This window comes from Trematomus bernacchii, unplaced genomic scaffold, assembly GCF_902827165.1.
Source record: "Trematomus bernacchii unplaced genomic scaffold, fTreBer1.1, whole genome shotgun sequence".
Taxonomy (NCBI): Eukaryota; Metazoa; Chordata; class Actinopteri; order Perciformes; family Nototheniidae; genus Trematomus; species Trematomus bernacchii.
The window spans coordinates 8,864,838-8,892,099 of NW_022987342.1; the positions used below are offsets into that span (position 1 = coordinate 8,864,838).

At 42.8% G+C, this 27,262-nt stretch overlaps 2 protein-coding genes across 6 annotated transcripts in view; one reads left to right on the top strand and one right to left on the bottom strand.

Moving 5' to 3' along the window:
- The window catches only part of LOC117483311 (potassium voltage-gated channel subfamily KQT member 5-like), a 156,622-nt gene extending 155,360 nt beyond the window's left edge, over positions 1–1,262 (top strand). For all 4 annotated transcript variants that reach the window (XM_034131589.1, XM_034131606.1, XM_034131599.1 and 1 more), the window contains one exon: positions 16–1,262. In XM_034131589.1, coding sequence (XP_033987480.1) covers positions 16–1,221 — 1,206 coding nt within the window. In that variant the 3' untranslated portion in view covers positions 1,222–1,262. The remainder of the gene's footprint in view (positions 1–15) is intronic.
- Positions 1,263–5,657: 4,395 nt separating this feature from the next.
- Positions 5,658–27,088, bottom strand: LOC117481458 (NACHT, LRR and PYD domains-containing protein 12-like). 2 transcript variants are annotated; one of them, XM_034129151.1, is made up of 9 exons: positions 26,848–27,088; positions 17,496–19,125; positions 17,062–17,406; positions 15,521–15,688; positions 15,261–15,431; positions 11,374–11,589; positions 10,091–10,264; positions 7,909–8,082; positions 5,658–6,896 (listed from the first exon to the last, which is right to left on the bottom strand). In XM_034129151.1, exons 2-9 carry the CDS (start codon positions 19,106–19,108, stop codon positions 6,881–6,883), a joined length of 2,877 nt encoding a protein of 958 aa, XP_033985042.1. In that variant the 5' UTR covers positions 19,109–19,125; positions 26,848–27,088; the 3' UTR covers positions 5,658–6,880. The 2 variants fall into 2 exon arrangements, with proteins under 2 accessions (XP_033985042.1, XP_033985039.1); XM_034129148.1 differs by having other exon boundaries at positions 26,759–27,084.
- Between the last annotated feature and the right edge of the window lie 174 nt (positions 27,089–27,262).

The window sequence follows — 27,262 nt, forward strand, 5'->3', positions numbered from 1 at the left end:
TTCCTTCCTTACCAGGTGACATCGATTGAGTCGAAGCTGGACTCCCTGCTGGACATTTACCGGCAGGTTCTGCGTAAAGGCTCGTCCTCCGCCCTCACGCTCTCCTCCCTGCCGCTGTTCGAGCTGGAACAGACCTCTGACTACCACTCCTCTGTCTTCAGCAAGGACCTCTCCAGCTCCCCCCAGGTCAGCGGAGCCCCTCCCTCCGTCCGCTCCTCCACCACCTCCCACCTCTCCCAGGGAGGACTCCACCTCATCCTGGCCCCGCCCAACGAGCTCAGCCTCAACGCCTCCTCCTCCTCCACCGGCCCGGCCTCCTCCTCCTTCAGCCCGTCTCCACTGCCCCATCCCCACTATCACCGCCATCGCCACCCTCATTACCCCCGGCACCATCCCACCCAGGTCACTACGCCCGAGAGTGGCACTGACGAGGCTGTGGGGAGCTCTCCACCCATCCTCACCCCAAATAGTGTCAGCAGTGGAATTGGAGACGGAGGGTTTCCTCTTCTTGCTAGGCTTCCACCGCCTCCTCCCAGCCGGAGTGGGGGCCCGAGCCACCTGCCACGAGCCCCTTCCACAGAAGTGTCCCCTGACATTGAGGACTTTTGTGGAGGTTTAGGGATGCAGATAGAGGATAGCGGTGGTAGGGAGAGCCCCGGGGGGCGGCTGGGCAGATTGGGGCAGAAGCTACAGGGCAGCAACGGGCGGTTGGATCTGAAGGAGGAGGGGTCCTGGAGGAGGCACATGAGCCTGGAGCTGCAGCCCCTGGCCCCCCCGGCCCCCGGCTGCCGCTCCGGGCCCAGCCAGGTGACCCCAGGCCTGGGAAAGTCCCTGTCTGTTCAGGACCTGATGCAGGCGGCCCCAGGAACCCTCCAGGACCCCCTACTCAGCCACAGCCTCTCGTCTCCAAGCCCCAGTACGAGCAGTGACTCTCCCATCGGCTTCAACATCCAAGACCCCGGGGGAAGGGGGGGTATAAGCAGGAGTGGTGGAGGAGGATGGGGGGAAGAGGACCTCTTCATCAGCGACAGGGACCTGGATGTCCAGGGATTTGACTTCCTGTCACTGGGGACCAATGAGGCCCAAACCTACTCATCGGAGCTCCTGAGGACAGACAGCAGAGGGGGGGCCGGACCCCGGGGCCCGGCCAGCGCTCACACCTCCCCTCCCTCTGCTGCCAACACCGAATTGCAAAACACGCCACATGTGCGGCTAAAATAAACTTGCCTCCATGCTCAGAAGGCACACAAATGTCACCTCACAGAGACGGTTTTTATCTTTTTGGGAGGGGGGGGGGGGGGGGGGGGGGGGGGGGGGGGGGATGTTTGTTGTTAGTTATCATGTGGATCCATTTGATAAGAATCACAGTATTTTCATACAGGCTGATCATAAATCATTGCATGAGTTTTAAAGTGTGATTGACGAATCTGAAAAAAAGATGAAGACCGAAACAGGAATCTGAGAGCAACTAAACTCCTGAGAGGTGATTGGTTGATATGTGACCTTGGGAGCATGAGCGCAGCACGATTTCAGTCAGATGTACTGAGGCTAGCAAGGTGCATTTGACACTTTAAGTAAGAAGGCATGGACAACATGAAGTTATGGAAAACAACTTTTGTACACAAATTGAGAAAAGAAAGGGACTGAATACTCAAATGTGCCCACACAATCACATGAAGGCATCCAAACTAAAGTGAATGTTACCTCACCTTTAAAAACGTTTTAATCTCGGGTCTTGTATTTTATTCCCTTAATACTTAATTATGTCCCTTTTAGAAAAAACAGATGACCTCTTGAAGTTTAATACTTCATTCATATGAATTACTGTCCTTAAAACCCCACACCCAAGGACCATCACAGTGTACTTTTTGTATTTTAAACCATAAGATAAAATGACCTTAGCATTCTATGCCTCCACCAACCAGTAAAGTTGCATTTGACATGTCTGTCCAAAACGTCATCACTTCACATTATCAAAACACAATGTTATCCTATTACACATTTGTATAAAGTTATCATAATTAACATTTCAATTGTTGGCCAAAAACGTGTCTTGTGAGGTCACAGTGACCTTTGATCTTGTAACCAAAATCTCATCAGATCACCCTAGAGTCCGAGTGGATGTTAATGCCAAATGAAGAAGAAATGGGACAATAAAACCCTAAAACATAACGCCTCCACTCACCACTCACTGGCATCATAACAATAATGTAATTGTACCAGTATGACTTGAAGCAAGTTCAGTCAACTGAGTTGCATCATACTATCTACAACTTCATCAGACGTCCACAACATTTCTGAATCACAGCATGTCATTTGTAGTAAATAGGCTCAAATGTGCCAAAACACCTGACAGGTGTAACTGACAAATACATCTTGTTAGTTATGAGTACAAGAGAAAAGAGAGAGGCCAGTGTTGCTCCTGCCAAATATTTGGAATTAATTTTCGCGACCATGTTCAAAGCATGCACACGCATGTACACAGCACCTGTGAACGCACACAGCCAACATTCAGATCAATCCTGCGCGCTGACTTGGTTTTCTGGCTGATGGATTGAAATATTTTGAATGTCATTTTTTGTTTTGATGTTTTGTCAGAAAATGTGTTTAAGTAATAGCACTTAGTTTTAGTTTGGAAACGGATACACTAAAACAAATGTACCTTTGTATTGCATATGGCTTTTTCCACCTTGTACAGTACATGAAAGGAAGATATCTTATTTAAAAAGGCCCTATTATCTCGAAAGCTGTTGACCAATCACAACAGAGCTGGCCAGCTAACCAATCAGAGCAGACTGGGCTCTGGTTTCAGACAGAGGGTGAGAAGAGGTGCTGCAGCCTGCACCATATATGAAAGTATGGAGACATGTCCCAGTAGAGGCAACACATATTAATATGAACCAGAACATTTGCAGAATAGGGCCCCTTTAAATCATGTTTTTTTTCATACAGTAATGTGGGATTATTTTTGTTTCCTTGGAATGGACTCGGTTCAGAATGCATTCCTGTTGCATGGTACAGAATCAGGTTTATTATTATAGCGCCACACGCTGCAGGTTAACCCTTAAAGCATCCAAAGCCAGTGGTGAGCACTCACTCAGAGCTATCAGTACCTCAGTAAAGACCCACATCCAAGAACAGAAAGTATGTGAAGGAGTTTGGGGTCAGTTTGCTTTCAAGAGGTTTTATTTTCTTTGAGATATTTAAATATATTTTGCATGAAGAGGTTGCCATATCCAGACCTGTCTGTAAGTGATAATGAATGCCATGTCATTAAGACATATCACTATTTATGGTTCGAGCTGATTGCATCAGAAGTACAGACCTTGAAATGTGCAGCACATACAGTTTAATGGTGCCTTGCTATTTTGGTACATATTCATCTCCATATTTACAACTTTTTTAAAGTGCATTAGGTTCCTCCGAACAGAAATGGTTGCACTGTCTTTTTCTTTTCTTTTTAATGTTCTTACATTTTAAGTTTTATTCAGAGATCATTTTGCTACTGGGCGTATAACAGGCTTTTAACCTTCTGTCTAGTGTCTTTTAATTTATTTAAATGATATGCACTCGTAATAATCTCAGTTAGATTTATGAAGCCTGTAATGTAAAAGAAATGCAAGTGAACTTTTATTCTCATTCATCAATAAAGGAAATTCTATGAAGCGGTTGTTTTGTTGCTTTATTTTCTGAAACAGGGAGGCTCTTCAGTGACTCGGGTTCTGCTTTAGCAAAGATAGCATGGCCATAGACATTTGGTTTAAACCTCTTTACTTTTTATGTGCTCACAAATAACATTGAACTAAACAGTACATGTAACATAAAGACTACTGCAAGAGGGCTTCGGCCCACAGAGAAAGAAACACGTAAGCAGCTAACCCTAAACTAGTGAGCATTTCTCTTTTAGAGCTAGCAGAGCATTATGTCAGAATCAGAAACAGGTCTATTATCAGGTAGTGTTGGGGATCATAGATATCCACCTTTTGCCCTTTGACATTTATGACCAACCCTGACGTCTGTTATCTCCCTTAAGGAAGGGGCTGCTTCAGCCATATGTTGTTGTTACCAGTTTGTGACCGGGCAACTCTCGGTCACAAATGGTTTATTGTTGTGGGTACACTGGAACACTTCCTTCTTGGGGTTTGTGGACTCCAAGGTGTGAAATCTTCGAGGCCATAAGCGTCAGACGCAAGTAATTCAGCGTCCCCAGCTGTTTAGTCTATCTGCCCAAGAATGTTGATTACTCTCTCTGAACTAGTTAAAATGTCTATCGAGAGAGAGGCTCTTCAGAATTAACGTGGCAACTCTACCGTGAAGTCAGACCTCTGACTCTTGACTTGTTTTGTGAATTCTCCGGCCGAAGCGCCACAATAAACCATCAGTGTTTGACATCAAAGCTCCAGCTCTCCCCGTGTCTCCTTCCTGAGTCGGTGACTCCTCCTGCATTGCTACACAGAGGTTTCCCCCACAGGTAGGTTTACACCTACGAGGAATTTGACTTGGTGTCGTGGTACATAAAAACAAGAATTAAAAACACAGGTAGAGAACTAGAAAAATATTTAAAAATATTAAAAATATATAGTAAAATATAACAGTACATTGCAATGGAATGGAATAGACTAGAGGAATAAAATATGGAATAAAAATCAGCTGTAATACAAAATATTGTTGTGCATTGTGTGCATTAATGTAATGCACATAGAGTAGAGTCTATGATGTGGCTGAGGTAAAGTGTCAGTGGGGGGTCCGGGCCTTGTTGGGGGGGGCCGGGCCTTGTTGATGGGGCCGGTAGCGGAGGGGAAGAAACTGTTCAGGTGGAGAGGTTTTGGTCCTGATGGAGCGCAGCCTCCTGCCAGAGGGGAGGGGGGTGAACAGTTTGTGTCCAGGGTGGGAGGGGTCGGCCACTATCTTCCCTGCCCGCCTCAGGGTCCTGTCGCGTGCAGGTGGTGGAGGGATGGCAGATTACAGCCGATCACCTTCTCTGCAGAGCGGATGACACGCTGCAGCCTGCCCTTATCCTTGGCATTATCAACAAAGACCTGACAAAAGAACATCTTTGACTTATGACTGGTGCTTAACAGTTTATATGAATCAGCAGCTCAGTAATGTGATGCACGAATGAGTCCTAAAATATGTAAATGACTTTGCATTTTACCAGTCCCTTTACCTTCCCTTGGCTTTGAGACGTTTAACATATTTCTGGTTAGATGCCTGAAATAAGATCTGTGGTTAACAAAAGCTTATGAGATTTTCACATTTAGTTTTGCGTCAACATATGTCTTAGAAATTACACCACTTCTGTATGTCCAAAGCTTTGATGTTTCTTAAAGACAACGGTTGCTAACAAGTGGCTAAAAGAAACGCCATCACGCCGAGCAGCTGCCTTCAGCTCAGCGGTGGTGATGCGCAGACATGTGACCGTGATGTAGGTTTGTTTTTGCCTAATGTTTACTTTTTTTTTAATTCTGGCGATTGCAATTACGCTTTAACAATCATAAAAGTGTCATTAATATGTGGAGATTATCCTGCTGAACAAAACATGTTAGTATCATAAATGTGTGTTTGCCACAGATCCTATTTTCTGCAATGTTCCGAACACAAATAAATAAATCGCACGGCGCAAACCTCCCTCAAAGAATCATGGAAACATATTTGTCAAAAATCACTTTATTTGTCTCATGGGAAATACCTGTAAGAGAAATGTGAACCACTTATCCTTCTTCTTGGGAAAACACCAGTAGAAATCCAAAGGAAATATAATATATTGTATTTCTTTTAATGGGAGTTGCAATAATACAAAAAAGTAATTGGTTGAAATATGATCACTTAATAAACCTGAAAAGGCAAATGAAATAAATTAAATGGAAAAAATAACCATGAGATTCAGAAATCAAGTTCCTGTGTTTGATGATAGATTGGGGGAAATGGATGAGGTACAGAAAAGAAATTAGTGGACGTAAGGAAAAAAACAGTTATCTTGGACCATAAGTTACGAGATATAAAATGAAAAAACAGCTGAACTCGACAAGATCTGTTTATACATACATAACCATGCTCAGAAGCCTGACACCAGCTGATCTCATGGTTACAGCACTCTATACTTTACCTTAGTATATTGCACTAAGACATGTTACACAGCCCTGAAATAACCAGTGCTGCAACATTCTTTCTAGAAAGCTGACAAAGTGAGTTGTGTTTCATCGGAGAGTCAGCCACCTTTCATTCATTGGTGCGTTCACAGTCCTCATCCTGCTGTAATACTGGGGTCATGTACTGACAACAAGTGGCCACTAGGTGGAGCGCTGCTACAACATAAATATCCAGCAGTGGACAAAAGTACTTTGTTCTGTCAGAGATTACATTTTATTTTGATCAGTGCACAAGATTTAACTGAATAGTGCATAACAAGAATACTGTAGGCACATATTTTATGGGATACATCACATATAGTATCTTACATTCATTGCTGTGCATCTCAACCTAAGAAAAAAATATATGGTTTAGAATGTGAAGGGCAGCTTAAAAAAAACAGACGTTCTCCAAACAAAATAGTAATAAATAAGTAAAATATAAAAAACATATTTTTTAAACATTTCCCTCTCATTTTTGGTAAATCATATTTTGTGAAAATATTCTTCAAAGCATAACAATAATACTGTAGGCACCTATTGAGGGACAACTTGCTACATACAATTGCACATCAGAAAAAGGCATTCAAAAACATACAATCTTGACACAAAATACTACAAAAAAATGTAAGAAATTCACTTTCTGAAAGCCTTTTGCTTTAAGATAATAGCAAAAATGAATGGCAGCAGCACCACGCATCTCCAACCCCCCCCAGGTGATGAATGTTTGGTCCATGTTGGAGCAGCTCCCCTCAGTCTGCACACACACTGAAAGTAAAAAAACAGGGGGGGGCAGCCATTAGCATTCAAAGCTACAGACACAGAATCAGCACTTCTAGAACAGGGATTATGGGATGCTACATGAGACCTTTTATTTACTGTTGAAAAAGAGTATAATAGGGGACCTTTAATTTCAATTTTCAGGTACTTGTACTTTAGCTAAGTATTTTTCATTTAATACTAATTCTACTCCACCATTATATATTACATACATATTTTGAGAAATCCAATATAGTACTTTTTCACTCCATTACCTGACCTTATTTAGTTTACAAATTCAGATTGTTAGCTCACACAAAATATAAATCCACTAATAAATAAACATTGACATTATTATAGGTGAAGATATGCAATAGCAGTATATTAAGTAATGAATATTAGCTGTAGTTTTACCGGCTGTGATGAACACATTAATGCATCAATAATCTGAATCCAGTAGTGTCAGATGATTCTGAAACCAGATATTACGCATAACGAGTAATTTTACACAGCAGTGTTTCCCCTACCATTGTCTTGGAGGGGCGCTGCGCCCCGCCAACGGAGCCCCGCGCCACCCCAACGGAGCCCCGCGCCCCCCCTGAAATTCAAGGTGTTTAAAAAAAAAAAAACTAATAATAATTTCTTTAGATAGCACCAAATTGCAACTAATCTATATCTACTGTCACTTTTCACATTGAACATGTGCTCTTATATTAAAATAAACTAAACGCTTTCATTTGAAGTTGTGAGTTTAGTGTTTTTGACCCTAAGAAACACTGATGCATTAATCAATAACAATAATCCACAGCTCCTCTCTCTGCTCCGCTCAGGCAGCACCCCCCCAAAGCAGTACACCTAGGGGAAACACTGCACAGTATATTTTGATGCCAATTATTTTGTACTTTTAGGTAAGATTATGAACGTGTTTTGAATCGCTCTGGTAATGGAAAGAGGACGCAGGACTGAGACAGGAACACAGCTATGAAATATTATTGATCAACTTATCGTTATCAGTACTCACTCGATCGTATGCAAGCAGTATTTCTGGTTCTTGGTCAGCTCCACCAACACTTTGATTCCTGAGTTCTCCAGGTTGTTGCCCATCAGATGCAGCTCTGCCAGGTGTTGGGGGTTGGCCTTCAGGGCGGCACACAGGAACTGGATGCTCCTGGAGGTCAGGCCGCAGGTCCTCAGTCTGCAGGGGGACACCAGGAGAAACCAGGGTTGCGGTCGAATACTCCAAAAATCAGCTCCTAAGTTCTAACCCTATCGTCTATTCCTTGACCTCTGAGTGAAACGTCATGGGGTTAAGGGATAGTGGATAGGAGAATTCAAAAGGATTTAGGAGAAGAGACTGCGGTACTTTAGAGAATCTTACTGCACTTTCACTATCCGACGTGTTTATGATGTGCCAGCGGAGGTCATAAATGTGCGTCTGCTGCTGTGGGGAAACTATGGAAACTACAGTTTTCTATACAGCAGACTACAACATGGATGTTTAATAAGAACGAGGGACTACTGTAAACTCATCTAGAGACTCTGCACCGTGCTCTGATGCTGTTGTTTTATGCTTTATGAACGGGGACAACAGAGAAACATATTCTTCATGACCAAAGTTGGAATTGAAATAAAAAAGGAAAGTGAAACTTATGCTCGTCACCCTCTCCCTCCGGTCCACATTAATACAAATGATCCCAATACGTATGACTGTATGAAAAGATCTTAAAATCAATACAAATGTATTTATTATAAACATTAGTCCTTAACATCTATCACTGTGTATATCACCATTCAAACATCTTAAAAGTTGAACAAACCCCACACAGCTCAGTAAAGACTGTGAAATGTTGACTTTATTTGATCATTTCAGTAAAAACTAACGTTCATATTTCTCTTTTTGATTATAATACGGATGAACGTTCAAAACAAAGCACTTTGGCAACTTACCACATACGTTTTGAAATGCTTAATAAGCACCGTGACTTTCATGATATCATTTCTCGTTCATAATCGGTTGTTTCCGTGAACGGCTGACTGTTGTGTGACGGCAAATGCGGCAGCCGCAAGGCATTGTGGGGCAGCATTTTCTCCTCTCCTTTCGTCAAGGGAGGTCCAGTGGTTCCTAAACTAAAGGAGGTTATAAAGGAAGTTTGAAACCTCCTTTCCTTTTAATTTAGAGAATTCGAACGGCACTTATCATGGCTGCCACTGAGGGACTTCCGGGTCATTTCACTCCGTTAGGAAGGTTCCTAAGCTAAATGGACTATTCGACCGCAACCCAGCTCACTGTAGATGACCCTTCATTAATCCCAACGTGGAAGTTCAGATTTCTACTTTGTATTGTATACAAACGTTACAAATACACACAGGACCTCTACACATGAGGTCTGAATACATATTTATGTATTATGTATTTGTATCTATTTATTGATCAAGGGACAATACACATTATTTAACATGGAGACTTTAGTTGTGGAGTCTATTTGTATATAACATTACAAGAGGGATTCTTATTATGACATGCTATGCTTATTGTGCTCATGAGATGTTGCTATGACTATGGAATAAATAGACACAATCACCAATCCCAGGTTCTGATGGGTTGATACGAAACTAAGGGAATAGTCATAGAAGAAAGTTTAGCTGCATTCGAAATGTTGCACCAGGTGCAGACAGTGTAGAGGCAAAGAGTTATTGAAAGCAGGAGCTCGCCCTGGCCTCGAACAGTGTGTGTGTGTGTGTGTGTGTGTGTGTGTGTGTGTGTGTGTGTGTGTGTGTGTGTGTGTGTGTGTGTGTGTGTGTGTGTGTGTGTGTGTGTGTGTGTGTGTGTGTGTGTGTGCTCACGCCTACGCATCACTGGGAACTAGTATCATGGACAATTACTTGGTGGAAAGTACTTGGTGTGAACGCGGCTATTGCCTTGTCTACAGAGCTACCAACCCTTGTCCACACACCACCTGATTTGAATATTTTGAATAAAATCCTACAATTTTCAAATAGAATATATTATGTAAGACTCCTTAAAAATCACCAAACAATGTTGCTATTCCTAAAAAACATGATTTTGAGGAATAGAAACGTAAATCTTTGTACTGTGGGCCCTTCTTTCATAACATGACTTTAATATGATGACTAAAAATAAATGCTTATTATTATCATTGTGGGGATTCTTTAAGAAGTAAGGAAATCAAATAAAAACTTACGACAGCTTCTCGAGTTTACAGTGAGGGCTTCTGATTCCCGTGCAGAGTTTCCTCACTCCCTTGTCCTGCAGGTCGTTCCCCGACAGGTCCAGCTCGCTGAGGATGCTCTCCTTGGAGGCCAGGCCCGAGGCCAGCTCTGCACAGCAGTCATCCGTCAGGCTGCAGTGACTCAGGCTGGAACGCAAAACAAGTCACGTTACAGCATGAAGTTCTTGTATTATGTCGCCCGACCTATCAAAAGCAGTCGCATGTCACAGCATATCATTTTGAGATGAACATGGATTTATGCCAAAAACTAATGTTTGGTCAATTCTATTTTAAAGAGGCATTAAACAAAGGAGTACAATTTAGGAGTTTCAGGCGGGGGGGGGGGGGAATTTTAGCCTTTGCTGACCATTTACATGCACACAAACCTATAGAACACACTACAGGAAATAAACCAAAATGCAATGAAAGTGGTGATCAGCAATGTTATATGTTCAAAAGCCTACTGTGCAAAATGAATGCAAACAAGAATAAGAAACTCTTATCACCAAATTCACACAATAAATATTTTCTTTTTAAGCTTGAAATGTCAGGGTGACATCTTCTGCGATTAAATGTCACGCTCTACTCAGTGCCTCTCCCCTCCCTCCCTACGTCTCCTTGAAATACTGATGAACTGTTCTCAAATATAAACCTTGGCTTTAAGGATAGTAAACTAGTGTAGCCTAATTCAGATAATACAACCTGTAGGAACTTAATGACAGAGGCATTACAACAGGCTGTGTGTTTTCCCGACAAATACACACAGCACACACACACAGCCAGCCCTACCCCCCCCCCCCATAACACACAAATCAACTTTCTTCTGTGAGATTGTTCCTTGTTCTGATATAAAAAAAAAAAACTCCTCTTCCTACTTGCTACTAGCTTATAAATGTGTAAGCATAATCAATACTATGGATGGATCTCAGTGAACAATAAGTTGTGTACAAAGATTTAAAAAAGAATAGCTACATGTATTCCAATGGTGTCATAAGTACTAGGGGAAAGTAGTGCCCTTTGATTAAGCCTGAGCCCCCCTATACAAAATGTGTTGCTTATACATATTTTTTTAAATGACAACATTGAAGGCTTCTTTTTCATAATCTAGCTCATTTTGGAGATCATAAATAATCCATATATTATTGGGAAGCTAAGAATGTCCTCTTTTCAATAGTGTATACAATACAAATGTTTCTGATTTTGATGAAGCAAGTTACATTTGTGTAATGGAGGACTACGGTTTGAAAATGATTTACTTGAGCGCTCTCAGGTGGCTGCAGGGGTTCTTCAGTCCGGCCGATATTTCCCTGACCCCCTGGTCCCCGAGGCAGTTCATACTGAGGTCCAGCTCTCTCAGCTCCACCGCCTGCCAGTCGGTCTTCTGCGTCAGCCCCTTGTACAGCTGCGACAGGGAGCACAGGACCGTGGCAAGATGAACGCAAGCCCTGCCAGTGATTCCACACCTTGAAACACTGAGGGGAGATAAGAGAAAACTAATCTGTCAACAGTTTGTTCTGCAGAAAATAATTAGCTAGAACGAAACCACACATGTATAAATAAACGTAATGCAACATCAACCAGGCATACGTGTGACACTTTGAGTTAATATCTGTTTTCTATCCTTGGTGTAGCAACAATACATACTTATTCAAACCATTTATGATGAATAATTAAGACGCCATGCAGAGTTTTACATGATATGGGACGCATTCTTCCATTAAACGCACCAAAAATGTAAACGTATAGTGTTTACCTAAGCCCAGACCTTTGACCCAGTTTATCACTCTCTACCCCCCCGCAGAGCACAGGCATGTGGCCTTGGGGTGCTATTCTCCTTGAGAGTCGTTTTGTCTGTGTATTCTCGCCTGCTCTTCAAGGTTCTTTATTTGTCATACGAACATAGCTAAAGTAGTTATGTCGATGAACATCTTAGGTCACAGGCTTCTCCAACAGAGCAACACAATAACACAGATGAACAGAAAAATATAGTGCAAGTAAATATTAAAAAGTAAATACAAAAAGAAAAATTGTTTAAAAAAAGTGAAATAGTGAAATAAGAGTCTATATGCAAGCTATTGGAATGATATATTAGATAAATAGATAAATAATTACTAAGTAGCAGATGAATGTTATGGATGTTGTTTCAACAGTTCAGGTGTTTAACAGTCTTATGGCCTGTGGGATGAAACTGTCTCTGAATCTGGTGGTTTTTAGTCCGGATGCTGCGGTAACGTCTGTGGTGATGGGGGTCTTTGATAATCCTGAGGGCTTTCTTCCTGAGCCGCTGGGAGTAAAGGTCCTACATGGATGGCAGCTCTCTCCTGGTGATGTGCTGTGCAGTTTTCACCACCCTCTGTAAAGCCTTACGATTGAGGGCGTTGCAGCTGCCGTACCAGGCCGTGATGCAGCCAGTCAGGATACTCTCTATGGTGCACCTGTAGAAGGTCAGGATCCTCTCTATGGTGCACCTGTAGAAGGTCAGGATCCTCTCTATGGTGCACCTGTAGAAGGTCAGGATCCTCTCTATGGTGCACCTGTAGAAGGTCAGGATCCTCTCTATGGTGCACCTGTAGAAGGTCAGGATGCTCTCTATGGTGCACCTGTAGAAGGTCAGGATCCTCTCTATGGTGCACCTGTAGAAGGTCAGGATCCTCTCTATGGTGCACCTGTAGAAGGTCAGGATCCTCTCTATGGTGCACCTGTAGAAGGTCAGGATGCTCTCTATGGTGCACCTGTAGAAGGTCAGGATGCTCTCTATGGTGCACCTGTAGAAGGTCAGGATCCTCTCTATGGTGCACCTGTAGAAGTTGCAGAGTATCCTGGAGTCCATGTTGAACCTCCTCAGCCTGCGGAGGAAGAAGAGCTGCTGTCGAGCTGTTTTGGTGATGGTGGTGGTGTGAAGAGTCCATGTCAGGTCCTCAGTGATGTGGACCCCGAGGAACCTGAAGCTGCTAACTCTCTCCACCGTAGTCCCATTGATGGCGATGGGGGCGTGTCCCTCTCTCTGCTGCTTCCTGTAATCCACAATCAGCTCCTTGGTTTTGCTGACGTTGAGATGGAGGTTGTTATCCTGGCCCCAAGATGTCAGGTTTTCGACCTCCTCTCTGTACGCCGTCTCGTCGCCGTCAGTGATCTGGCTGATGATGGTCGTGTCGTCAGCAAACTTCACGATGGTGTTGGAGCTGTGTGTGGCCACGCAGTCGTGAGTGAACAGGGAGTAGAGGAGAGGGCTGAGCGTGCAGCCTTGAGGGGCTCCGGTGTTGAGGATCAGGGTGGAGGATGTGATGTTTCCCACCCGCACTGCCTGGGGTCTGCCCCTTCAGGAAGTTCAGGATCCAGTCACAGAGCCCTGAGGTCTATGAGCTTGATGGCCAGCTTGGAGGGCACAATGGTGTTGAAAGCTGAACTGTAATCAATGAACGGCATTCTCACATATGTGTTCCTCTGGTCCAGGTGTGAGAGGGCAGTGTGGATGGTGAGGGCTATGGCGTCATCTTGACACATAACAGAGTTTTATAGTTGACACAGAGTGTTTTGCAGGCACTAGGGACATCTGGTAGTCCATGTTATCTGGTACTTGCTCTTAGCAAGGGTCAGGAGCTGTAGTGCTTTGCTTGGTATGTCTTGTCATGGCAATGTTGATTATTCTCTTAGAACTAGTTAAATACTTGGGACTGGGTGAGAGAGCTCCAGAAGTGGTTAGAGAACAAACGTGAATACAACCCTGTATACAAGTTGCATCGCTGCCTGGGCCTGCAGACAGACCCTGAACATGTGTCAGAACAGCAACTAATTCACTGCTCCTCGACTGGATCCTGTTATCGATTAGTCAAGCTGCATTCACAGTAGAAGCGGTAAAACAGCTACGCTGCCATTGTGTTGCCATAGAGAGCTAGAAATTGTGGTAAAGGGCTTTGCTTGATGTGCAAATGATTTCTACTTTGTTGCTGCCTAACTTTCAGTGAGCAACCAATCAGATGACAGTTGTGCTAAGACGCGCGGGGGAGGAAACCATAGAGATGTAACTAAGCTGATTTTAGGCAAGAGTCTGCGCCTACCCTCACGGTAAGCAAAGAGCTAATAGCGTATCATCTGAATGCAGCTTCAGAAAGGCTTTGGTGGCTAGGCCAACGTCATCCGTGTAATATCAAAGAAACTTCATATCATATAATCCTTCATTTCATGTGCTATGTTGCCAAACATTGTCAAATAAAACTGAAAGAAACAATTATGGGGAAATATGCACCAGGTGCCGTTACCGGTGTGACAGTCGGACATTAAATTACAAACCACTGGAGTTATTGGCATATTCAAATCCACAGAGGCATACTGTTAGCCACGTGACTCTGGAGAAGTATAAAGTTGGAGAAGACGTTTTTGCTATAACATTTGGCTTTGTAGGTTTAATATTAACATTAGCCACTTTCACACCAAGTACTTTGCCATACTTAGTGCCCCGGCACTTAGTACCCCAGGGCACTAAGTACCAATCGCGTTCACACCGGAATAAGTTCCCTGAGGGAAGATTACGCAAATGAAGCCGCTGACGTCACTTCCTCTTCTTCTGCTTTGGGTTTACTGGCAGGCAGCTAACAACTTCACAGCGTATACTGCCGCCCGAAGTCCCCGTCCGGAAGTCCCCGGAGTTGGGGACTGGCTTCCTTCCGAGTAAATCGCCAGAACGCCGACACCTCCTCATCAATCCACCGCTCTCATGTTTTTTTTTGTGTTATTCTCTCTCCGTTGGTGCGCGGGGCTAATGCTAATGCTAATGCTAATAATGCTAATGCCACAAATACAATGGCGGCTTCACAAAACTTTTCAGAGTTTTACGGGGCGTGGTTTGCGATTCGCCCAGCCAATAGAAATTGGTACTTTTTTGGTACCACCTCTCTAGCAGGCACTAAAAATGGGGGTAAAAGTTCCCGGCACTAAGTACTCTTTTTGGTGTGAACGCGACATAAGGGGTACTAACGGAACTAAACGGGAAAAGTACGGGGGAAAATACTCCGGTGTGAACGCGTCTAATAACACAGCTCTAACGTTGTGTTAGTTTCCCAGCAGGAAACTAGCACAGAACTCAGCTCAGTGGAAAAGGGTTCAAAGTAACCAATAGATTAATATAAGAGCAAGTCAAACTTACTTGAGTTTCTCCAGTCTACACCATGCGTACATGCCCTCGCAGATGAGTGCAAACCCAGCGTCTTTCAACTGGTTGTTGCTCAGGTTGAGCTCTACCAGAGAGCTGGTTTCGTGCTTCAGAGCCTCCCCGATATTGTGACAGCTCAACACAGTGAGGCCACAGTGGTACATCCTGCCCAAGAGATACAAAGTGTGACAGGATTATTGGTACATCTATGTTGAGAAGGAAAGCTATTTGAGTTTCAAAGAGATTATACTCACTCCAGCTTCGTTAGCTGCGATATGTCACATTTTATGTAGAGCTCCTTGGTCCCTTTGTCTCCAACCATGTTGATGCTCAGGTCCAACACTTTCAGGCTGCCCGAGTTCTGCTGCAGAGCCGAGGCCAGGCAGCTGCAGCCTTTCTCCTCAATGTTGCACTGTGATAGTCTATGGAAACAAATTACATATGAAATTATGAAATGTGCAGAAATAAAAGCCAACATATTATAATGAACACATGTATTTTGAGATGCAGTTTTCTATTGTTACACATTGAGGTTACTTTGATTGGTTCCAAAAATATATATTATTTTTAGGTCTGTACCTGAATATCCGAATATTTGGACGTTGGCCTACTATTCGGTTTTCAATTTGGTCATTCTTTTTTTTTTTTAACGTTATTGACTTAGGTCGCATTCACACCAGCCTTGTATAGTCCGGTTGAATCGAACCCTGGTGCGTTTACCCGCTTGGTGCGGTTAGTTTGGGTCGGTGTGAACACAGTCAAAGATCTCTGAAGTGAACTAAACAACCGGACTCTGGTCCGCTTAAAAGAGGAGGTCTCGGACCACTCTGGAGCGGATCATCGCTGGTGTGAATGCAGTCTGCGCCAAAACATAGGAAGCGTAGTATTTACGAGTCTGTCTTCAAAATCTTTAGCGAAAGAGTGAAGCAGAATGAAGTGTTGAACAGTGTCATGTAAAGTAAAAATGCTCCGTCAACTATACATAAAAGTCAGAGCCACCTGTCGTCGGTGAAACACCCTCCTTACTGCAGAACGTCTCTCATATGGGTTATGTTTGTTATCGCACGTTGTCTGATTGTATAATCATATGCGCCGTTGTTAAAGTCTGTTGATATGATCTCCAGATTAACAGCCGATGCTCCATGGTGGAGGCTACGCTAGAAATTACCATGATTTGCCTTTTTATCCCTGTTAATGTCTGACCAATTGTTGAACAGCATTTCCGTGCACATGACTTGTGTTTAAAGTGTATAGTCCTTTTGAATTTTGCCTGTGTGAACGCAAACCGAAGTTTCGCCCCCCCCCCCCGCGCGCACCGAATATTCCCTGCTGATTACTACCGAATATCCGGAGCCCAAAAAATTGTATTCGGGACAGCCCTAATCATTTTGATAAAATCTTTTTTGTCACCTGTAACAAATAGGGCTGAAACCATGAATTAGTTTCATTTTAAATTATTTCATGGAAAATAGCAAGAAATGTCCATCCCAGTTGGTGATGTCATTAGATGTCTGATTTAAACATGTTCTACAACTAAGAAAAGCAGGAGATTTTGAAATTTGATAGTCTGGGAACAGCATTTTTGCATAAAAATGATTTTTTTTACCATTAATTACCAAAACTAATCAACTAATTGTCGTAGTTTAAAAAACAAATGGTTCTCTCTGTAATTTTGTGAGCAAATAAACATGTTAGTCTTGTTATAAGAGATGTTTTACTATATGTTCATTGTTTCACTATCAATTTTATATGAAGAGAAGCGTCTGGACAGGTACGTTCATTTCCCAACACTTACCTGAGCGTTTCCAACTGGCATTCAGGAGATCTCAAACCATCTGCAAGATATCTCACTCCGTCATCTCCTATCTCGTTCATGCTGAGGTCCAACTCTCGCAGTTTCCAGGACCGTCTCAGTACCAGGGCCAGGTCTTCACAGGAGTGCCCGGTCAATCCGCAGCCTTGCAGCCTGATGGTCTTCAGCCTGCAGTTTTCATCGCTCAGCCCCTCCACCAGCTCCCTGACTCCTTCATCCCTGATGCTGTTGAACCCCAGGTCCAGCTCCCTCAGGTAAGACTCCTTTGTGCTCAGGATGGATGCTAAGGCCGGACAACACTTGTCTGTCAGGTTGGAGAATCGCAGCCTGCAATAAGATGGGATAGGAAAAACTAACTCTGAAGTCACAGTTAGCAAACAGAGCATTTATGGAATGTATATAGATTATAGACTTACATGGCTTTCTTGGATTTGAAAATAGCTGCTAGCTGCCTGATGAGTTTCTCATCACATCTCGCGGACACTGGCATCTCAAAACTGTCTCTTATCCCTTCGAAATTGCTGGTCCGCTGCAACATGATGGTCCAATGCATTTGTGAGAAATCAGAAATGGGAGAGAAGCGATACTTCAGGAAAGACTTAACTTCATCCAGTAAAGCCTGGTTGTCGTACTCCCTCAGACAGTGGAACAGACCCACAGCCTTGTAGGACAGAATGTATTCCAGGATCAGCTTCTTGGTGTAGACGAACAGCGGATCATGCGGCTCCAACGTGCCGCGCTCCCTAAGGAGACCAAAGATGAAGCGAAGGAAGACATCTGTTTTTCCCATAGAACTCTCCAGTGCCGTGTCCACCAGACACTTACAAAGTCTCGACGGGTCAAATCTTGTTTCAATATTGTCCAATTCAGCAGATGCTGCAAAGAACTCCAGAATGCTGGAGTGACCAAAGCGAAACACGGTGCTGTTAAGAAGCCCATTTTCTTCTTTCAACACAAGAGGACACTCTTTGGAGAAAGTTGACGCTTCCTCAACACTTAGGTCAATTTCTGAAAGATGATAATCATAGAATACCTCACATTCTCCCATCCAAAGCTTTGCCAGAATTTTCAGCTTGGCAACCGTTTCTGGGTTTGATGCTTTGACCAGATGTGTGTACATCTGGGTTAAACTCAGGGGGTGGATTTTAAATCCATCATCTGGTTTTAGATGATCCTTCAACACATTTGCCATGATGGTGCAGATTGTGGGTACCTGACAAAGGAAGTCCAGACTCCTTGATATTTTCACGTGGTTGATGACTTTGTCGGCCAAATTGTCATCACCGACGAGTGCCCTGAGGTGCTCCTCCTGCTGTTCATCATTGAACCCTTGAACCTCGGTCTCTTTAAGCAAAAAACTATCAGGGATTTGTGTTGCCGCTGCAAATCTGGTTGTTATCCATATATGAGCAAGGGGAAGTAAATCCCCCCTGATGAGATTAGTCAAAAGATTTTCTACTGTAGATAACTCAGAAACATCACTCACAGTTGGACAGTGAAAGTCCAATGTGCCATGATACTCATCCAGCGCATCAAGGACAAAGCACACACTGTTTTCCCTCAGGCTGAAACTGTCAAGCTCCTTCAGGTCAGGGAAAAACGTCAGGAGAAGTTCAATTAGGGTCAGTTCGTGTTCGAGCAAATTTAACTCCCAGAAGGTGAGAGGAAACAGGAGATGGACGTCCTGGCACGCTTTGCCCTCGGCCCACTCCAGAGCACATCTCTGCACTGTTGTGGTTTTTCCAACGCCACACACGCCTACAGTGAGGACCGTTCTTTGGCTGCTGTTGTGTTTGCAGTCGCACGATAAAATCTCCGAGAGCGGGACGGTTGGATAAACAACCCAAGTGTGAAGGTCGGACTTGTCAATAAATCTAAACTCATTCTGTAACAAATTAGTATGAAATTGTTCGTGTTCCTGCTTGAGCTCACGATAGCAAAGTCTTGAAGGAAGTAACGAGTTTTCAGCTTCTTTCACTTTCTGAAATTTGTTCTTCAGGATGTTTTTCAGACAGTTTTTAAGATCCATCACAGAGGCAGTGGTTCCTGAAAAGATGAAAAGAAATTGAGGTTAAAAACAAATCCTTTAAAACAGACGTGGAATAATTACTCAGGACTTTTACCTAAGTAAAAGTAATAATACCACTGTGTAAAAATACTCGGTTAGAAAACAAGTCCGGCATTCAAAATGTGAGTTAAGAAAAGTACAAAAGTATTACCACCAAAATACATTTTAAGTACCATAAGATACGATTCGATATTACTTTAATGGTCAGATCAAGTCTGAAATTTGACTTGCATCACAGCAGCTCCATGTGTAACATCAACATCTCAAGACACAATACATGAAAAACAAACAAACATTTAACACAACAGCACAATCACTGAGAGAAAAGCTGCTCAAAGAGCCTTCAGCGTGCATTTGATCTGGATTCAGCTCTGTATTTACTGTGAGGATTGACCGGAACACAAAGGATGCTTCAGTCTGACTTCATTGAATCTCCATTAGATGGTAGAAGTTCATATTCTCTGTTCAGAACATGCTTTGGGTCAGAGATGATGTTGTTGGACAGCCTCTCAGGTTGTTATGATAGGCTGAGTCATAGAGTCTCTGACAGGGTGGACCAACAATCTTTGAGCAGATTTTTAACAGATGGAGCAGTTTTGATTTTAAAGCTGTTGACAAACATTTGTACCAGGTAGCATTGCAGTACTGTAGAACAGACACAATCACGATGTAAAGAACAGAAGAATTTCTCTGCTCGCTCCAAAAGACCTAAGGCGGCAGAGAAAATAAATTATTTGTTTTGTCCTTTTGCACAGATATTCAATGTGATCCTTCCATGACAGCAGATGGCCAATCATTACACCCAAGTATTTGTATGAAACTCCCTGCTTGATTTCATCTGTATGGATGACAGGGGACTTTATGGGAGTCAGATGGTGAGTCAAAAATGATTTCCTCAGTTTTCTTGGTGTTGATCTCAAGAGCATTGCTATCAGTCCACTCGACCACCTGATTTACAGCCTGTTGGTGCAGCTCAGGGTCGTCTGTGTTACATATGGGGGGGTACTTCCATACTTTTAGCATAATAAGTAAAAGTACTTAAATGGTCATCCATCCATCCATCCATCCATATTCTCCTGCTTATCCGTGGTCGGGTCACGGAGGTAGCAGTTCCAGCAGAGAGCCCCACACTTCCCTTTCCCTGGCCACATCAACCAGCTCTGACTGGGGGATCCCAAGGCGCTCCCAGGCCAGCGAAGAGATCCCTGGTCCTAGGTGTACACCTCGGTCTCCTCCCAGCTGGACGTGCCTGGAACACCTCCCTAGGGAGGCGCCCAGGTGGCATGCTTACTAGGTGCCCGAACCACCTCAACTGGCTCCTTTCGACATGAAGGAGGAGCGGTTCAACTCCGAGTCCCTCCCGGATGACTGAACTTCTGACCTTATCCCCAAGGGAGACGCCAGCCACCCTGCGGAGAAAACCCATCTCGGCCGCTTGTATCCGCGATCTCGTTCTTTCGGTCATGATCCATCCTTCATGACCATAGGTGAGGGTAGGAACGAAAATGGCCCGGTAGACAGAGAGCTTTGCCTTCTGGCTCAGCTCTCTTTTCGTCACAACGGTGCGGTAAAGCGACTGCAGTACCGCTCCCGCTGCTCCGATTCTCCGGCCCATCTCACACTCCATTGTTCACTCACTCGAGAACAAGACCCCGAGATACTTGAACTCCTTAAATGGTCATTTTCGGAATAATTTATTTAATATTACTGATTTATAATAAGTGATCCATTGATATCATATAATTTTGAAGATAGTAAAGGTGGAGCTAACATGAGTTACTTCTTATACAGCCAGGTATCTCAATCCATACTCAGTACATCATGAGCCTTTAGTTGATTTATGTTTCTTATAATAATGTGAACCTTCAAAATCAGATAACTATTGCATACATTTAGTGGATTAAAAAGTACATTTGCTTCCGAATGTTAGTGAACAAAAGTCAGTGGTGTAAAGAAGCAAAGTACATTCACTCAAGTACTGTACTGAAGTACAATTTTGAGGTACTTGTACTTTACTTTATGAGTATCTCCATTTTCCACTACTTTCTACTTCTACAATACAGAGGTAAATGGTGTACTTTTACTCCACTACACTTTAATGCATCAATAATTATAATCAAAACATATCATATATGTTATTCTGAAATTGACCAATCTGCAGAATGATTACGTTTTTTACGTAATGTTTACTTTTTGTACTTTAAGTATATTTTTATACTAATACTTTTGTACTTTTACTTGAGTAACATTTTGAATGCAGGACTTTAACTTGTAACAGAGTATTCCTACACTCTGGTACTTTTACTTAAAGTGGACCTATCATGCTATATTTGAATAATATAGTGTAGGACCATACCTATATAAGGCATATTTATACTTTTTTTTTCTTCAAAATACCAAACAGATCATGCATTTTAGCCATGCCTCATTTTGCTCTATAGAGTGGCGAAGTCACGCCCACCTACTTCCGGGTAATGGGACCTTATTTCGGAAAAATTATGCATTGAAGTCAATGGGGAGAGAAAACGTATCTTTCGATCCCGTTTGAATTGTGCCACGAATTACACATATGATGTTTGTCAATCTTAAAAAATAATTTCCATGTCAAAAAAGTCACAGTTTGTCGTAAAACTGTTGAAATATAAGACTATGAAAAATACGTAACTAGAAAGACTACAAATCCCAGAGTCGCGTAAGTGATGTCACAATTGTTTTCCTCCACCATTCAGATACCTAAGATCAGCGCAATATAGATATAATCTATCTATATGGCGCTGGCTAAGATAAGATAAGATAACTTTAACAAGATGCCTGTGTGCTTAGTACCAGGTTGTTATTATACCAGCAATGGGTCTTGCTCGTTCTTTTGCTTCCCGTCTGATGAAAGGACCAGGAGTGGCTTGATCAAGTTAGCTACCTAGCTAGTAGCTAGCACGTTAGTTAGCATTACAGCCTTGTCATTTTTATTAGCCTTAACATGAAGTAACATTAAGTAACCCAAAATGTTAAACAGTAAGAGTAGTAGTCATATTTCGTGAACCCTTTGAATAGTACTGTCACCGGTGTGATCATTCTATAATACACCATTTAAGCCCGGGGGAGAAATGCTAACGCTAACGTTAGCATCGGCGATCTTCTCTACTTCATGCTATCTGCACAAATGGTTGACATTAAACATTAAAACGACCAGGCAGTTCAGAGAGAATCAAAGGAAGGCAGGCAGGCAGCTTTGCATGACATTCTTCAGGACGCGTTTCATTGTGGTGATAGTGAGGATAGTCAATCGTTTTGTTGACAAGACAGTAGTGACGGCCATCTTGGTGACGTGTGTTGTTGACCGGAGATGTAGTTCATTGAGCGTTTCACACAAACAAATGTGTTACTTCACAGTTTTACGACACATTTTCTTTTTTTTGACTTGCAAAATTATCTTTTAAATTGACAAACATCATATGTGTAATTCGTGGCACAATTCAAACGGGATCGAAAGATAATCTTTCTCTCTCCATTGACTTCAATACATAATCTTTCCGAAATAAGGTCCCATGGAGGTCCACCGGAAGGGGAGGGACTTCGCCACTCTATTTGACAATTTCCAGCTCTGGGCAGATTCAGTGACAACAGCACCATCTACTGTCCTGGCATATGTACTACAGCGTCTCCAGCACTTTTGAACGGCAATGGCCGTGGCTGTCTCCTCCTGATTGGTGGAGTTGGCCCAATAGCCGTAGCGCCACCGTCCTGACGTCAGGACAGTGTTCAAATCTGGATCAGTTTTTATCAGATCCGTTGCAGCCCCTTTTTTAGAGATTTGGGTATGGAGGAAAATAGAGAGGGTTGTGTTTTCTGACACTTGGTGAGTTCCCTGGAACACCGGGGACACATATTCATGTATAAAAGACGTACAAAAGTGCATTTTGCATGATAGGTCCCCTTTAAAGGTGGGGTAGGTAAGTTTGAGAAACCGGCTCGAGATACACTTTTTGTTATATTCCATGGAATGCTCTTAACATCCCGATAGCAATGAATATTTTAAGTGCTTTGACAAAAAATCCATACAAAAATGTCATCCGTGGAAGCCGTAATACTGTAAAAAGCACGACCAATCCTTTTAGCCGGCCCGGCTAAAATAACTGGATGGCCCACCTGCCTGTCAGCCTTCCATCTGTGCACAAACTTATCTCGTGCCCTCATTGGTCATGTGCGCGTTCGTGTGTGTTGGAGGAGGGGCTCTGTAAGGAAGTGGCAGATTTTTTCCAGCTGTGTATTTTCAAATTCTAGCGCACTCGAGCTGGTTTCTCCAAAATTACCTACCCCACCTTTAAGTACAAGATATGTGTACTTCTTCCACTTGGGATATATTTTATTTCCATTGTAATAAATGTTGTGTTTCACGGTGCAAAACTCCTTATTCAGCCAAACTGAAAGGAATCTTTTTGACAACATTTCTCATTGGAAATAGTCCCTGCAGACTTTGATTAACCCTTCTCTTGCGTTTCGGGTCAAAAGTGACCGATTGACTTTGTTTTTGATCCAATTGCCTCAATACCTTATGTTATACTCCACACTAGGCCTATACTATGAACACATACAATTGATGATCACCACTTGCATTGATTTTTTTTTTTTTTTTTTTACACACACACACACACACACACACACACACACACACACACACACACACACACACACACACACACACACACACACACACACACACACACCACACACACACACACACACACACACACACACACACACACACACACACACACACACACACACACCACACACACCACACACACACACACACACACACACACACACACACACACCTCGCGCTGTATGATACAGTGTCTTATCTTCTCACAGGGGCCAGCTCTGTGCCCCTCGAGAAAGAACAACCTCTCACTTTCTTGCAGTAAATGCCCCTCCATTACTGTCTCTCATGCAGTTATATTTGTGCCTTGCTCACATTTGACTCATTGACACAATGAGTAGGCGACCGATTAGGCGATTTTCTGTCAGAGAGGCTCTGGACAAATGTTTTGAACCAGATGAAGAGGAGATTGAACCAGATGAAGAGGAGATTGAACCAGACATAGAGGACGATGTCTCAGAAATGGAAGACAACAGCGATCCAGACTATGAGTCTGACCAACAGTCAACAGACCAGGAAGAGGCCCCTGAGGAAGAGGCCCCTTAGGGAGAGGACCCTGAATATTTATTTTTCTCTAAATGTTCATTGAGGAAAACAGTATCAGTGTCTTATTTTATATTCATCACAGTGAATGCAGTGAATGCTGAACTTGATGGGCCCACCGGTGGGTCCAGACCATATACTGTAGTTGAAAGTACACAATGAAACACTGACTTGCTTGTATCAAATCAATACATCCCATACATCATCGGAATGGGAAGAATCTCAGCTACAACACCAACTAAAGCATTCCCATCTCCAGTAAACACAGCCTACATGGCAAGCAGTGGCGGCCGGCCCATAGGGGCCGCCCCCCCTCTTCCCACATTTTAGATTGTCATTACAAATAAAATAAAATATTATATATTTTTTTAAATATATATTTTTTATTTTCATTTTTATTTTTAATAAACAAGGCACATATTATATAGTTGGTATCAGAAAAATATATAATCTACAATAAAATCTCGTTTGAAATTGTGTTACGATGTCTAAAGTCATGTGTTTCCTGCCTGGCCGCATAAATCTTTGCCCGTGTTTCATTACCCTCTCTCGTCTGGGCTCTAAGAAAAGAGCCCTAAGTGCAGCAGCAGCCAACCAAGTGCTGACTGTTGCTACCTGAAAAGTACTATGCCGCCGAAACATAATTTCAGCCAATCAGCGTCGTCAGATCTGATGGTCCAAGGGCTACAATTTCAGCGCCCGGCCCAAGGCAGTCTGTGAGTTGTTTTGACTCGTATCCAAGGAGACAACACAGGGAGCTGTCATACACTCTGGAGGCTATCATTAGCAGCTAATATGAAAACTCAGTTTTTGACAAATAAATTGAATTATGGATCATCAATAATTTTTTCAAAGTGACAGACACATTGGATTGACCTATGGATTAACCTTCAGCCGCGTTTTTCTCGTTTTAATGCCATTGAACACAACTTTTGATCAGAATAACAGCAAAAGGTGAGCATATCTCTGTGTTTTGCTACCTAAAGCTACATCGTGTGATGTCTGTATTTGCTTCCCCTGTCGCGAGTTCTGATCGCTCAGTGATGATACTTATATTTCTAGAATCTGTGGAATCTCAGCTTGTTAGCATAAGCTTGTTTGTGCATATCCGATAACTATATTGATCGATTTATACCTAGAGTGCGTTAGCATTTTTTCGCTCAGGGCTCATTTAGCAAAAGGTTAGCTTCTTGTGAGACTTGTGTTTTATTTCGGTAAAAATGGTTCATATCATCAGTTAGCTGAGTTTCTTCCCGTTAAATGAGTATGACACATGAATAGTTTATTACATTTTAAGAAGCCCTGAGACACAGTTTCGTGAGAAAAAAAACGGGGGGAAAAAAGCCCCTTAACAGGTTAAATGGGAATTAAATCATTTGAGTGTTCCCAAAGCCCCGGTGTTCTGCAGTTTGTGTGGGCCTACTGTACTGTTGCACAGTTTATACTGTAGAAACTATGTCCAGGACAAGGTGTTTTGAAGTTTTGGAAGATTCATAGCTAACCACACTGAAGATTATGGAGGTATTGATCAGTCTTCTCTTATTTGTAAGTCTCAATTTGTCCTTTCCCCCCCCCCCCTCTCTAACATCACCAGAAGTCATAATTTAAGGGGTCATTTCTCAATTTTTTTTTACCGGGGGAGCATCCCCCGTACCCCCCTAGTATTATTTGGTCACCATTTCCACAGCCCCACCTAAAATATTTTCCACCAGCCGCCACAAGCATTTTTATAATATACAGTAATGTAGAGTAAGCACTATCTTTGAACTTACTGCAAAATGATAACATGAAATTCACCCCTGGTGTCATTATGTCTGTCACCCCTTGATTATACTTGCTTTGACTGTTCAAATGAGATGTCAACCATCAAAATTGGATAAGGGGTTCCAGAGATGGGGGTATGACCTAACGCAAGAGAAGGGTTAAATTAGTTTGAAAGCACTTGTTAATCAACTTTTTATTTTCTTATTAGCACAAACAATTTAATATCAGAGTAAAACGTTCATTTGTTGTGGTACTCCAATACCTGCTTGCTGTGTCGTGCACAACCTCATTTGAAGTAAACGAAAGTAAGTACGCCTTTCCTGAAAACAGCTGGTATTAACTGCACTGTCAGGTCAAAATACTCAAGCATCAGAAGTGACGTTCTCAAATCAAATATATGTAAAGTGTAAAGGTTGACCCCGCTAGTTAGCTTAAGTAGTAGTAGTAGTAGTAGTAGTAGTAGTAGTAGTAGTAGTAGCCTACTGTAGCCGCTACGTTACGTTTATTAACAGACTACCTCGTAAGTCAAATTTACCGAAACAAACGAGTTCCGGTACAGAAACAAACACGAGGCGGTGGCGTCAACATGAACATTAGCATAACTTTAGAGAAAAAAGGCACAGAAAAGTAAGAGTTACACTTACACTTCCTGAGAGTCGGCGAAAACCCCATCAGCTGGGCAGCGGCGTGAGTTTGGATAAAGTGACGTTACCGTTAAAACCTCAGTGCTTACCATAGGTGCTCCGGAAATATTCTTCTTCTTTGGCGTTTATTGTCGGTCGGCAAACCGAGGTCCCTTTTTCGCCTTACTACTCCTCAACAATTGCAACATACGCTTGACCCAAGTCACTATTCAAAGCATCTCTCCAGTTTCTACTTGCATAGCAGACAGACACTCCTGCTCTGTAGCTTCACTTCAAACTTTATTTTACTTCACAGTGTCTACCATGTTATCTGAGGCGGAGTGGTGGTGGGTGTTTCCATTCCACCTCAGCAGCTCTGCTCTCTGTGCTTCCCCCTGCAGGTCAGGGCTGTCCACGACTGGAGCCAAACCAAACCCCATGCTGTCCAACAAGATTCAGACAGGAAGAAAACCATCTAGGATAAACGAGTTCAAATGTTGTGTAGGCCAACCATCATACAATGAT